Source organism: Lycium barbarum, chromosome 8 (genome assembly GCF_019175385.1).
Source record: "Lycium barbarum isolate Lr01 chromosome 8, ASM1917538v2, whole genome shotgun sequence".
NCBI classification, from domain to species: Eukaryota; Viridiplantae; Streptophyta; class Magnoliopsida; order Solanales; family Solanaceae; genus Lycium; species Lycium barbarum.
Genome location: NC_083344.1, coordinates 107,202,575 through 107,217,200, shown reverse-complemented (window position 1 = coordinate 107,217,200; position 14,626 = coordinate 107,202,575). Strand labels below are relative to the sequence as shown.

The 14,626-nt window shown below is 34.4% G+C and overlaps 1 protein-coding gene across 1 annotated transcript; it reads right to left on the bottom strand.

Moving 5' to 3' along the window:
- Positions 1-7,493: 7,493 nt before the first annotated feature.
- Positions 7,494-14,488, bottom strand: LOC132606575 (phosphatidylinositol/phosphatidylcholine transfer protein SFH3-like). Its single transcript, XM_060320150.1, has 12 exons — positions 12,480-14,488; positions 11,343-11,604; positions 11,090-11,189; positions 10,506-10,772; positions 10,255-10,332; positions 10,031-10,132; positions 9,897-9,946; positions 9,593-9,692; positions 9,340-9,486; positions 8,888-8,984; positions 8,433-8,788; positions 7,494-8,333 (listed from the first exon to the last, which is right to left on the bottom strand). Exons 1-12 carry the CDS (start codon positions 12,523-12,525, stop codon positions 8,244-8,246), a joined length of 1,695 nt encoding a protein of 564 aa, XP_060176133.1. The 5' UTR covers positions 12,526-14,488; the 3' UTR covers positions 7,494-8,243.
- Between the last annotated feature and the right edge of the window lie 138 nt (positions 14,489-14,626).

The window sequence follows — 14,626 nt, the reverse complement described above, 5'->3', positions numbered from 1 at the left end:
TATGGTAGTGAGAAGAGTAGCCGAGAGTTTCCTTTGAGTTCTACTTCAAAATAAGTTAAACGGAACAAATCAGAAAAATCAGGGAATAGTGGGCCCACCTCGGGTCAAATGAGGTGGCGTACATAATTTACGTATATTACACTTCATAACATCACTCGTGAGAGTTTTAAGGTAATCGGGTCCTATTTGTGCAAGTTCTAGACTTTTATGCACTTTTTCTAACTATTCATAACATATTCAATTCAATTCTACTGAATGAAAAAGGGGCAAATTTGGACGTAGATTCCGAAGAGTAGAGTCGTCCCCAAGGCTCGAATCAAAGCCTATCATACCTAGGACATGCCAAGAGAAGAATAGGTAAAGCTTTACATACCTCGATCGCTTCCTAAGCTAATCTCAACTCAAGTCTCGGGCTCCCCATGATCTACAATAACATAATTAAATACCAACGTTAGCTACAAGTACTTAGGAATTTAATCCTAAGCTAGTACTTGTCTACAGAAATTTTGGCAGCATTTTCCCTATATATTCGCCTATCCGAATTTCCAATTGCTCTCCTGTTGACACAGAAATACCAACAATAACATATGGACACAACCATATCTTCAATTCCTTTTATTTCAACAAGAACAACAACATATCAAAACAGCCCCCAACTATAACATAACGATGCCCAAAATGCTAACGAACACTTACAATACACCAAGCAGCCCATATACACTTCTTATACCTTATTTCATGCAATATTTTCAGCAAATTTCAGGGAAATACAACAGCAGCCACACGACACCACATCATCTACTCATATGCAAGAAAACCACATTATTATCTCTACAATCCTTACAACAACCCACAACAATTTTAACTCCAACTCTAACCATTAAATTCCTTCATTCTCCTCACATAATCTATGATTACAACAACCAAAATATTAATTCAAACCAGTCCATCAATTTCAATTAAAACAGCCCCTAATCCATAAATTTCAACAAAACAACAAACGAGTTATAATGTTGTTTTCTCCGTTCTAAGTCGTTAAAACTCTAAATAAACACTTTAATAAAATAAAAGGAATCTTATAAATACCTTAGCAGCAGCTCCACCACGAAAATTTCATCCCCCAAGACCAATATTTAGCTCAAATTGAAGGCAACGCAACGTACAACGTTTTTCTCTTCATGAGCTTCGGGATTCGGGGCTCGGATTTTGATCAAAATGGCTTCCTTAGCCTAGAAGCTCTCTCTCTCTCTCTCTCTCTCTCTAATGTTTTTGGAGGGTCTTAACTGAAAATGATCAGCCCTCAAATGAATTTTCTATATATTTTAACTTTATTGGGCCTCATGGGCCGAAACATACTAATGGGCCAAAATATGAGTGCTTGGATCGGATTTCCAGTTTCTGCCCCACCAGCCCAACTTGCATCGTCCATATCTCCGTATTCCGATATCATTTTGATGAGCGGTTTGTTGCGTTGAAAACTAGACTCGATGAACTTCATTTTAGGCTTTTGAAACACCTTAAAACTCCTCATATACTATGAGATATGCCTCCACCAATCTAGGCTAAATTCGGGTCCGAGATTTTACTGCAGTTGTTCCGATTCATTTTGTTTAACTTCTAATCCTCTTCCAACCTCATGTGACCTCTTATACATACATATAAAGACTCATATACATCCATAAAAATTCATATACATGTCTCGAAGGGTCCGTAGAATCAAAATAACCTTAAACGTAACTAGAGAACTCACAAGCTTTGACGAAATTTCAACCGCAAAAGTATATTCATATCTTTTGTCCATCTTCTATATCATTACTAATAATCACAAATACTTTAAAAGGTCACTCACATTACCTCATATACATACTCATAACGCGATTTCAAATACTTTAGGTTACCATGTCACCTCGGGATACTTAAGGCAATCATATATATAACGATATTCTTACTACTCGATTAACTTTCCTTGAACCTTCTTAACTCATTCTTTCTTGTCTTAATTCAAGTAGCACAGATTATTATGGAGTGTAACATTCCATGACCGGAGCCCTAATTTGATCTCAGTTGGTTTTTAGACCTAGCCGTTGGACAGAGCTATTTCTTCTTTTTTAGAGAGAGCTTTTTATTACATTTTGAGTTGGACTCCATTTTCTTAGAGGTGTATATCCATGATTTGAGCATTAAAGGTTCACGTTGGGAAGTCTATCCCGATTTATTTAATTTATTGGATTCGAATTTTTTAGTTTTAGTATCAGTACATGTCCGGGCCAAACACTATTGAGTTCGAAATAATTATAGCCAGGGGCGGACCTAAAAGAGAACCTACAGTTTCACTAACCCACCCAATAGTTTTTACTCATGCCTTGTATAAGTATTTAGAAATATACAATATTTCTTATAACTATTTGATTGTGAACCCATTATTGTATGTTAACTAAGGGTTGACGTAGGAACTTACAAACTTTAAATCCTGAATTATAAGTATATACAGGCTAACTAAATCCGCCTCTGCTTTCTTGATTTATATTTTCTTTTTATTTATTTATTGCTCCCTGCCAACTATAATTAAAACTATGTTATAAAATAAAAACTATAAAGTAAATACACAGAAGAAATATGTAGAGAGAATATGTAGAGAGATATCAGATTATCTTACTTCTGCTCTTTCAACATTGCATCTGTGCATCCTATTTATAGGAGCAACATACAAATGAGATATTTTGGGATATTTGGGATATTTTGGATATTTTGGGATATTTCCAAATTAATGGATATCCACCAAGTTGGGATATTTACAACACTCCCCCTTGGATGTCCATTAATAGATGATGTACCTCGTTAAAACCTTATTAAAAAAAAACCCTGTGGGAAAAAGTCCTAATGAAGGAAAAAGAGTGTACATATCTAGAAATACGCTTTGAGAGCTGTCTCATTAAAAACCTTACCAAGAAAACCCAATGGGACAAAACTTGGTTAAGGAAAAAAGAGTACAACGCGTATTTCACTCCCCCTGACGAAGACCAAGATTCAGATGTCAGAGTCTTCGTATTCCAATCTTGAATATCATCTTCTCAAGAGTTGAAGTTGACAAAGATTTAGTGAACAAATCTGCAGGATTGTCACTTGAACGGATTTGTTGCACATCAATATCACCATTCTTCTGGAGATCATGTGTGAAAAATAACTTTGGTGAAATGTGCTTTGTTCTATCTCCTTTTATGAAACCTCCTTTTAATTGAGCCATGCATGCAGCATTATCTTCATATAATACTGTGGGTATTTTTGTATCACACTTCAAGCCACATCTTTCTTTGATGAAATGTATCACTGATCTCAACCACACACATTCTCTACTTGCTTCATGAATAGCGATTATCTCAGCATGATTTGAAGAAGTAGCAACAATGGACTGCTTGGTCGATCACCATGATATAGCAGTACCTCCGCATGTAAACAGATAGCCCGTTTGAGATCGAGCTTTATGTGGATCAGATAAATAACCTGCATCTGCATAACCAACAAGATCTGTACTACCTTTGTTAGTATAAAACAGACCCATATCGCTAGTTCCCTTCAGATATCGCAATATATGCTTAATCTCGTTCCAATGCCTCCGTGTAGGAGAAGAGCTATATCTTGCTAGCAAATTAACAGAAAATGCTATGTCAGGTCTTGTAGCATTAGCAAGATACATAAGTGCACCTATTGCGCTAAGATATGGTACTTCAGGACCAAGTAGCTCTTCGTTTTCTTCCTGAGGTCGGAACGGATCTTTGCTCACTTCAAGTGAGCGAACAACCATAGGAGTACTTAAAGGATGCAAATTGTCCATGTAAAACCGATTTAAAACTTTCTCAGTATAGGCAGATTGATGGATAAATATCCCTTTTGCGAAATGTTCAATTTGCAGACCAAGACAGAGTTTAGTCTTTCCGAGATCTTTCATCTCAAATTCTTTCTTCAAATATTCAATCGCCTTTTGGAGCTCTTCTGGAGTTCCAATGAGGTTTATGTCATCAACATAAACAGCAAGTATTATGAACCCTGATTTTGTTTTCTTAATAAAAATACATGGACAAATGGCATCATTTATATATCCTTCATTTATCAAGTACTCACTTAGGCGATTATACCACATACGCCCTGATTGTTTTAAACCATATAATGATCTTTGTAATTTGATTGAATACATTTCCCGAGACTTTAAACCAAATGCTTCAAGCATTTTATATCCTTCAGGAATTTTCATATAAATTTCATCAAGTAAGCCACATAGGCCGTGACAGCATCCATCAGTATAAATAATGTGACATCTTCTGTTGTTTGGACTGCTGGCCCAATAAACATTACGTCTACCAAGATGCATCATTTTACTTGGTAATTATTCTACGTCAACATGCTTTAAGAGACGTAGAAATCAAATCCTCACAACCTTATACAATATTGCGCGCTATATTGTATATTGTCGAGAAGATATCATGTTGTATCGGTTCGCAATTCGACATAACTTACTGAGATCTCATCACTTCATTATTTTCAGGTACCTGAACCTCCCATAAGGTTTATGAAGTGTTATGTCGTAGCTCTTCAAGAGCACATTGCCTCTTTATTATGATCATTTGTTCCTCCCTTTTTCAAGGATTATTATATTTGGAACCGATTGGTCTACCATGCTCCATGCACGTTGTAGACTTTGTCCTTCAGAGACATTAAGAGCATATTTTGCAGATGAAATATGAAATAGTTGGGTCAGGAGGCATCCAATGCCAAACCAACTTAGATATAAACCAGCATTATCAAGATGATTGTCTTGATTACATATTCTGAAAATTGTGCTTCCAACTCAATTATTTTGAGCAAGCAACTTTGTAAATGTCAAACTGCCAGTTGACAATAAACATACATGTGACCGTCTCATAGATGCATCTATTTAAGACATCACATTGCAGGTGAAGGGGCCCACACTCACCTTTTATATTTTTCAGAATTTTGGGGATTCAGTCCCAACATTAGCTGGTGTAATCAACTTATCATGAGAACAAGCAACACAAACAAATTCTTGAAGAATCTTCTAGTTCTTCAATATGTTTTTAATACTCAATTAGCACATCAGATTTAAATCAGGACGATCAAAATGGTCATGTCAACTGATAAAATTATCTGTACCCGTAAACTTCAAGTTTACTATGACGAGTGCTATTTCTTTTAATAAACTTCTGGTTTACTGTTGCATGAAATTTTATGTCAAAACTTCTGGTTTATTGTGACATGCGATCTCATCATGCTCGGGTAACGCTTTTACACACGCGACCCTACCCGTAATAAGTTGGAGATATTCAATCTTCCAATCAACTGTAGTCTCAATATGATGACCATTTTTCTCGCTAGTAAACTTCAGGTTTACTATAATTTATTTTCCGATCGAAATAATTATGATCTGAGATGAATGGTACTATCATATATAAGCTCTTCGAGAGACATTAATTTGTTCACCATAATCATATATTATTTGGACACTGCTAGTGTCATGATACTTGTAAATAAATAATTAGCTCTTCTGGAGCCTTTGATCATTAATTTCTATTACCAAAAATTGTATTAATATTTCCCCTTTTTCTACGCAAGTAAGAAAAGTATTTCTCATCTTTGAATATAGCATGCGTTGTTCCACTATCAATTACACAAATATCTTCATGATTGGTCATTGATCCAAATAATATTTGAGGATTTTCCATATATTCTTCAAAACGAAAGAATAGGCAAAGTAAACACCGAAGTAGATATTTTGATTAGACAAAGTATTACACACACTTTATTACATATATATGGAAACATAACCACAATAGCTAATACAAACGACATGTATGAAATATCTAAGTTAATACAGATCCATCACCGATCAGATGATCTATTTTTCCTTCAGGGAATTCAAAGAAATCTGCCACATCTAGATGCATAGGCTCAACATTATCTTCAGAAATAAAATTTGCTTCGGCATCCTTTTCTGCCCTTTTGAGGGAGGCTTGATATAACTCAACAAGGTGCTTTGGCGTACGACAGGTACGTGACCAATGCCCTTTTCCTCCACATCGAAAGCAATTATTTTCTGAATTTTTCTTTTGCACAACTTCATGATTTTCATCCTTCCTTTTACACTGCTGGTGGTCAAGGGTATTATATGGTGCAAAACGAGAATCATGATTAAAATCCCTTCCTCGATCACGACCATGACCACGACTGGGGCCACGACCTCTTCCACGCCTAGAATGGCGAAAATTTGCCTCATTCACTTCAGGGAATGGGGCAGTACCAGTGGGTCGACTTTCATGATTTTTCATCAGTAATTCATTATGTTGTTCAGCCACTAGAAGATGTGAGATTAAATCAGAATATTTTTTGAACTTCATCTCTCGGTATTGCTGCTGCAGGAGCATACTCGAGGCAGGAAAAGTGGAGAATGTTTTCTCCAGCATATCAAGATCAGTAATATTTTCACCACATAATTTCAATTGAGAAATAATTTTAAACATAGTAGAATTGTATGCCTTAACAGATTTAAAATCTTGGAACCTTAAATGGAGCCAATCAAAACGTGCTTGTGGAAGTATGACCATCTTCAGGTGATCATATCTATCTTTCAGATCATTCCACAGCGTAAGAGGATTTTTAACCGTGAGATATTCCATTTTTAAATTCTCATCAAGATGATGGCGGAGGAATATCATTGCCTTAGCACGGTTTTGGTTTGATGCCTCATTTTTATCTTTGATGGTGTCTTCCAGACCCATCGCATTAAGGTGAATCTCGGCATCAAGAATCCAAGACATATAGCTATTGCCAGATATATCTAAGGCTACAAATTCACGTCTAGAAAGATTTGCCATTAGTAATGGAAAACAAAGAAATCAATACCTTCGAGGCTTGTAAAGTATTTGCTCGAGATGACAGAGTCTCGTGCTGATAACGTGTTATAAAATAAAAACTATAAAGTAAATACACAGAAGAAATATGTAGAGAGAATATGTAGAGAGATATCAGATTATCTTACTTCTGCTCTTTCAACATTGCATCTGTGCATCCTATTTATAGGAGCAACATACAAATGAGATATTTTGGGATATTTTGGGATATTTGGGATATTTTGGATATTTTGGGATATTTCCAAATTAATGTATATCCACCAAGTTGGGATATTTACAACAAACTATTCTTTTTTCCAAAATTATTTGAAATGCGAGAATAAATTACGTTGACGACAAGATAGAAAAGAAAGACGGAAGAAGAGGGGCATGCATTACGTTTTATCTGAAAAGCTTAAACTAACCACTTGTAGCAAAGCTACGTTCTCGTTAATTTAGAAAAGTGTTCTCATCTCAATTTGCATAATTTCAATTGTTTTCCATATATTTTTCAGTTAAATTTTTAACCTTCAATTAAATAGAACATACAAATTTAGTTACTAAAATAAAAATACTACTCTATTGATAACTTTTTATAATCAAATCAATATTGAGCCTCCCAGCTGAATATCCTCATTCAACTTCCCACCAAAAAACTTGTCATCGTTGTTCAGTAATGCCATTACAAAGTAATCTAGAGTTTAAACTTTTGCACCTAAGCAATATAATCTTTATACTATCAAGTTATTAACAAGTCTCACTATAGGAAATTTTCTGTAAGGAGCATGAGTTGGAGATTTGGAAAAGATGAGTAACCTATAACTAGTTTAATTGCATTAATAATGTACGAGATATTTACAGCATGCAACTTCAATCCATTAACTTAGTGTTAGATTTATCAGATGGTCACTCTAGAGAAGTCACCTTGCTTCTTGATTCCAATTTCCTTCAACAAAGAATGTGTGACTATCTGATATAATAACTATTAGTTGAGTGACCATATGAGTAATCTAACTCATTAACTTATACAGCCTAAGGGCCAAACTTCTCTGGAGTCTAGACCCCTATTAGTCCATCCATTCAAACCATCTACAATTAGTGGCATTTTTTCACTGCAATGCTCCACCAAAATATAGTGAATCCAACATCCCTTGTTCATTTTTCCGGTTGCTTCTTGTCTTTCAGATAATCACAGGAGCAGACTTCATAATTTCCTTATCAGCATCTTCTTCTCTAGATGATACCTCGAGCCAAACCTATTTTTAATCTTTGGATGTCCCCTATTGACTATCCTTGTAAAGCTCCATCTTAAGAAGTATACATCCTCACATTCCATTAAAATACTTAAAATAGCCCCAAGAATTTTTTCTTCTTCCTTTTCTTCTCCACGTATGCTAGAAGTTCCGCTTGACGAACCAGAGCTTGCTCAAGAGCCTTACAATAAAACAATAAAATGCAGATTAAAATACAGTCCCTCAAATCTCTAATATGTTTTCTAGCTTTAAAAGGACAATCAAGAAAAGCATATAATACCTTATGAGTAGCCAAAAGGTCTTGCTCCAAAGTATCGATGCGTTTCATGGCATTATTGAGCATTTCCTCTTTCTCAGGAGTTAATGAGGCAGGTTTGTTGGTAAGAGTAATGACTTTCTCCTCGAGTTCTTCCATACGCTTAATCATGCTGAAGTGCTCATTAGCAGATATGGTAGGTTCATTCAATTGGTAACCATGAGCTTGTAGGGTTGCATCAGCAAGCTTTCTTGGCATATTTCGGGTCATCTTGACCAATGTCACAATGCCCATCATAATTGTCATAACTCCAGTGAATAGCTGGTTGCTAAATCCTGCGGGCGACTGAGAAGCATCATGCATGGGGAAGAAATCTCTACCTACAAAGAAAGACAAATTTAAGTTAATAAAATAAGAAGACAAAAGAATGACAGCAACAAGTATAAACAGTTTTAGTCCAATGAGAGAAGAACTTGTACCCTTAGCTTTAGTCCAAGTTACATCAACTGCCTTGTCCACTATAGGCATATAGTCTTGAGGTTCATATGCACTAGGGTGGTTTTTGTTCATGTCAACCTACAACACAGTTCCATGTTATTCTACTTGAAGTAAGTAAACAAAAGAAAGACAAAAGAAAGAAAATAAGAGAAGCATAAATATGGTTAACGGGTAAGCTATAGTACATTCAGTCTCAAAGTATGACGATTAAGTATCCAAATATTAGCAAAGAAAGTTCGAATTACTTTATTTTGGTCACAATCTTTTTGCAACCACAATAAGGATGAGATGTAGGGAAAAATATTAATTTGTATGTATCTTTCTTAAACTTCTTTTTTGAAGTAAATATTATTGGACCGTAACCCATTCATGAACTATTCAAAGTAAAAAATGGGACATATGCTCATATGTGATGGATGACCAAGTAACTTACTTCCTCATGTACAGGGGAGAGTTGAGTATGAGCTACATAATCCCTTTGAACATTAGGATTAGCATTTGCATCTTCTGAGATTGTTTTCTCATCAATTGTTGGGATGAAAATTCCGTTTGAACATTTATGTTCACCATTGCGAACCATCTGGTATAAAATTACTCACAGATTTTAGGCAGGTAAATTGAAATAGTACATTCAGAATATATGCCAAAAGGTAAGTAAACGTTCAAATTCTAAGGTTGATATCTACCTTCATTATATCAGGATCATTCCATGGACCTTTATCAGAAAGCATGCATCCTCCTTTGTCAGCACAAGTGCATGTACCGCCTAAAAACTCTGGCAGTTCACTGGTATAAGGCAGTGATAACAGTGCATTAGGCTCTATGCAGGAAAACTCACGATTCATTTCAAATAAATATAATTGCTCAAGAAAGTTTCTCGTATAATTTGTTGAATAAGCTAATAAACTCGCGCATCCTAGAAGCATATAACTTGAGTTATGCTAGAAGCTCAGAAAGCTGGAGGAAATATTTATGTCCACCTATGTTTACCTGGCATCAATTACTTCGAGCAATTTGCTTTGGTATTTGTTACCAAGAACCTAAAAGAAAGAGCCATGAATTTGTTATTCTATTGAAAGTGGCATAGTCAATGCATTTAGGAGAAAAGATGGATGTGAGTTTACATGAATTTTTGCTGTAGTCTTGGGGTCTAGGAATGACTTGACAGAGTTCCATAAGAGCCTGAATCCAGAACCAGCATTGATGATATACATGCGACACAAGCTCTAAACAGTGATAAAAAAGAATTCAAGTAAGCAAAGAAACTCAATGACTCATCAAGATAAGAACATCAAGCAAGAAGAGAACACGGGCAATGACTTAAGCTAGTTGAGAAAGAATCAAGTACCTCAGGATAATTGTTACCATCAATATTTTGGAGACATTGAATGAGTTCCCTTGCTGATTTGTTGAAGTTCTTTAGTCCCTGCTCCATGAATCATATAGTTTAAGTCACTGATTAATATAAGCTCGCAATAAAATAAACATAAACTCCTTCTGAAGTTTTTCCATGGTAACCATAGATTACTGAAATTAACAATTTGATCAGTGAATTCTAAGTCTCTCACTTGAGTTAATAATTTTCGAATACCAACATACCACTCCTTGCACATCCAGAATAGTTGTGCTTGTGTCAATGTGTCTTTTGGCTGCAATGGAGCAGGCAGGCATCTTGTCATTGAGTGTCCTCTCGAACTCCTGCACATGGTACTTGAGATAGCGATCCATTGTTGTAACTTGCAAGAGCTTAATAGAATCTACTTGACCAATTCTTTCAATATAAACTGGTCTTCCCTCCTTATCTACTCCGTGATGCCCTTGTGGATAGTACTTGAGGACTTCTTCCTTTTCCTTGAACTCGAAATCCTAATAAAAAAGTACAACAGCTTAGTCCTGCAAACTTCTTGAATCATGATTTCTACATAACACTATAAAAAATAAAAAATAAAAAAACTGGAATTAGCTACGAACTTCGTTGCTAATCCGTCGCTAAATTGCTCCTACCTAACAACATTTTGTGACAATCCGCCACTAAATAGGATTAGCAACGAATTTGTTGTTTAGCTACAGAGTTTGTCTATCACTAATTTCTTTTTTTTTTAGTACTGTAAAATTTTACTGACATTTTGCTAATTTCTGTTTTTCAGTAGTGTAAATTTTTACTAACATTTTAAAAATTCTACCTCCATGATAGTGTCTGCACCAAAGTCACTCCTCCACTTGATCATATCAGCCCACATCTGCTTTGATTTTTCAATCTCAAATTTTCTGGCCTTCAAGAATCTGTTTCATCATTTAGACACAAGGTTAAAAGAGATCCAGATCTTTCCATAAGAAATACATGTCGTCACGAATTGAAAGAAATAAAATTCTTGGCATCAAAAACTTATCACCATGACAAATAACAAAGATACTCAAAATAATGAGTTTAATCACCTTAACAATTTATGATAATCATCATGTTTTGAGGGAAGTAATTCTTCCAAGATAAGTGCTTGGCGGAATGCATCAACTGCCTTTATTTCCTCTGCATCACGCTCATCCTCAAAAACAACAGACATAACTCTGCTATTCCTTCGACCCCTTTTTGTAAAAGAATGTCTAAATTTGGTAGAGGCATTAACTGCCTTCTTCTTGAGAGACCCAAGCCTTGTCTTCCTCTCATGCTCAGGATTTTCAATGTCAATCTTTTCTAGACCTATAAAAAGAGAACATCTCAATGGTTATATAAGCTAGTTAAGAATTAAGCTGAGTATCTATGGCAAACTGTACATGTCGACACGGAGGAGGATAAATAAGATACAAAACTAGTCTAATAACGTAAGAGCTAATGATAAAGAACACATTTGAACTATCACTTTTTCGCAAGTTTCACACCTCAACTATATCAGTTGTTCCCTTTTCCTACCTGAACTATCACCACCTATATGTATTAAAACACACCTAGGTGTGTTTTCAGGTAGGAAAAGGGAACAATTGATAGTGGGCCTAATTAGCTTCAAGGTGTGTAACACTCATATGGTGATAGTTCGGTAGGAAAAGAGAACAGCTGATAGTTAAGGTGTGAAACTCGCGAAAAAGTGATAATTTAGGTGTGCTTTTGACCATTAACTCATAAAGTAACGAATTGGGGCCAAAACTCATGCAAAATTTCTGCACATCTTAAAAGAACAAGAGACTAGTTTTTAGAGATTTACTGTTCTTTAATATTCTTAGAACATGATAAATTATTCATCTATCATAAAAGATAGCTATCTCGAAAATTCAAGAAATTTTTCAGAAGTACATTACAAGATAGTCAACCCCGTTTGATCTTGAAAGCTTTTGCAAAAACGTTCAAAACAAGACTATTCCATTTGCTTTCAACATATCAACTCTTTAGGGAAAAAAATTAACCCCAAAATATTTCATGGAAATCCAAGACATTGTTGTTTTTTTCTAAAATAACTACAACTACTTGTCTAAAAATAATGAATATGCAATCATCTTCTCAACAAGAACAATTTATCGTAAACAAATTAATTCAATGCCAAAGGACAAAGAGAGGTATTGTATATAAAAATGAAAACATACTTGGCCTGAATGGTCGGTCAAGAGGTCCGGACATGTTGCCACTCATAATTGTAATTCACAAGCTGTGATAATATATAGATACCGCGAAAATATATACAATATTAGTTTATTACTCTCTTGTTGTATGCCTACATTTTTAAAGCAAACTGAAATTAGAAGAACGAATATCAAAGACATAACAATAGATATTCGAAATGAGGATTTCCTTACATTCAAGGACAATTTAAAGTCATTAAAATCATGTTAACTAAAGGTAATTTAACGGCATAAGGCAACAAAAATGAGAACAAAAACTATAAAACTTAGATAATGTGATTTTCTATCATGAAATGTTTAGGTGATGAAATTCCAAATTTGCAAAGTTCAGTTAAAAAATGAATATTCAAGCCCCTAAAAAGCAACGGGTCATTTGCACTTTTGTCCCTGTTTTTTGCTTGTCTCTAATTTTTTGTCCTTAACTTTTTCACAAGGTATAAATTTATATTTTAGCATCATAATATTCCACAAATTATGTCGATCTCATTAAAAAACTTATGTCCCGATAGACATAAATTCGATTTTGAAGGGCAAAAATTAAAGACCAGCCCATCTGAACGGCAAACCGTGCAATTTCTTCAAAAGCAACACATAAGAAAAGAGGGTCTTAAAATAATGAAAATAGAACACTAAATTCCTGGATATGAAAGTATTGATGATGAAATTAAAAAAAAAGGTAATTACACGAATGAAAATGGAATTAATGATGAATTTTTAGGAGTGGAAAAGGAAATGGAGAAGACTATGGGAGACTTATTACCAGTGGCAAAAAAATGGATAGGACATTGAGAAAGAAAGAAAGGGGTCTCTTAAATTACATAATATTACCGAAAGATTTGCGGCACCAATAACTCAACGAATGGGTAAGCGATTATTTTTCTTTAATTTACATTCAAAATGCACAAATATAACTCTAACCCTACATTCATAATTCTGTTTATAGAAAGAGATTACTGGTCCTTTGTTTAAAGATTGTTTCCATGACCGTTATTGTTTTCTCTCACGCTAAAATCTTATCGGCTCTTATACATATTCCTCTGATCCATATTATTTAATTTTTAAGATTTTTGCACATCTATTAACATTCTTTTTTGACTGAGTTGTCATTTATCTCTTCTTACTTCTTAAAATTGTTGACTGATTTAGTAAGGTAGATTTTAAAATAACAATTAAAGTCTTTAGTGTTTTCAAAGGCGTTTTCGGGGAGTCCCGGAGCGAGGCGTACCAAAAACGTCCCGAGGCGTACAGGCGGGGCGTAAGCCCCAACCTTTCAGGCGCTCGCCTAGGCTTAAGCCCCAACATTCTGGGTATTCATTTGGGGCGTAAGCCCCTAAAACTTTTTAAAATTTGAGCCAAAATTGCCTATTTTAAAAAAAAAAATCCAAAAGTTAATTTTTAGTAGATTCTCAAACTAAAAATCTCAAAAAGTCAAAAGTTTTTTCTAATTGTTTATCCTAAATTCACAACCTTTTTTCGTTGTTATATGCGGAGTAACAGATACACTTTAGACATTTGTACGCAAAGTGCAAACTACAAGGCTGAGAATTTTTGTCCTCCAATTCTTATTATGCTTTCATGCTTGCATTTTTCTTCTTCATGCTTTTATTTTCTTCATGATTTTTTAGCATTCTTCAATTTATCTTTTTTAAGATAGTTCTTAGTTTTAGAACTTCTTTTTGTGTCGCTCTAGTTTTAATAATATTTTGAAGATTCTATTCTGGCTATTTGTATTATAATGAGGATTAGTTTTAGGTTTTAAAACTATAACTTTATATTATTGTCATTTTTATCTTTGAATAATTAGGATAGAGGATCATTTTTACGACTCTAATTATGTTTCATCAGAGTCATGTCATTGGTGTAATGTCATTCATTTTTTCAAGATTTTTTTTAATGGTTCCTGCACATGTTAGCATGTTATAATAATAATAATAATAATAATAATAATAATAATAATAATAATAATAATAATAATAATAAATATATAATCCTACTAATTTATAGTTTTTTATAATTTTAATATATTTTTTCTTTATATGTTTATTTTATTAATTTATAAAATACTAAAAATTAAATACCCATGGAGCTTACGCCTCGTGCCTCGGGGCATA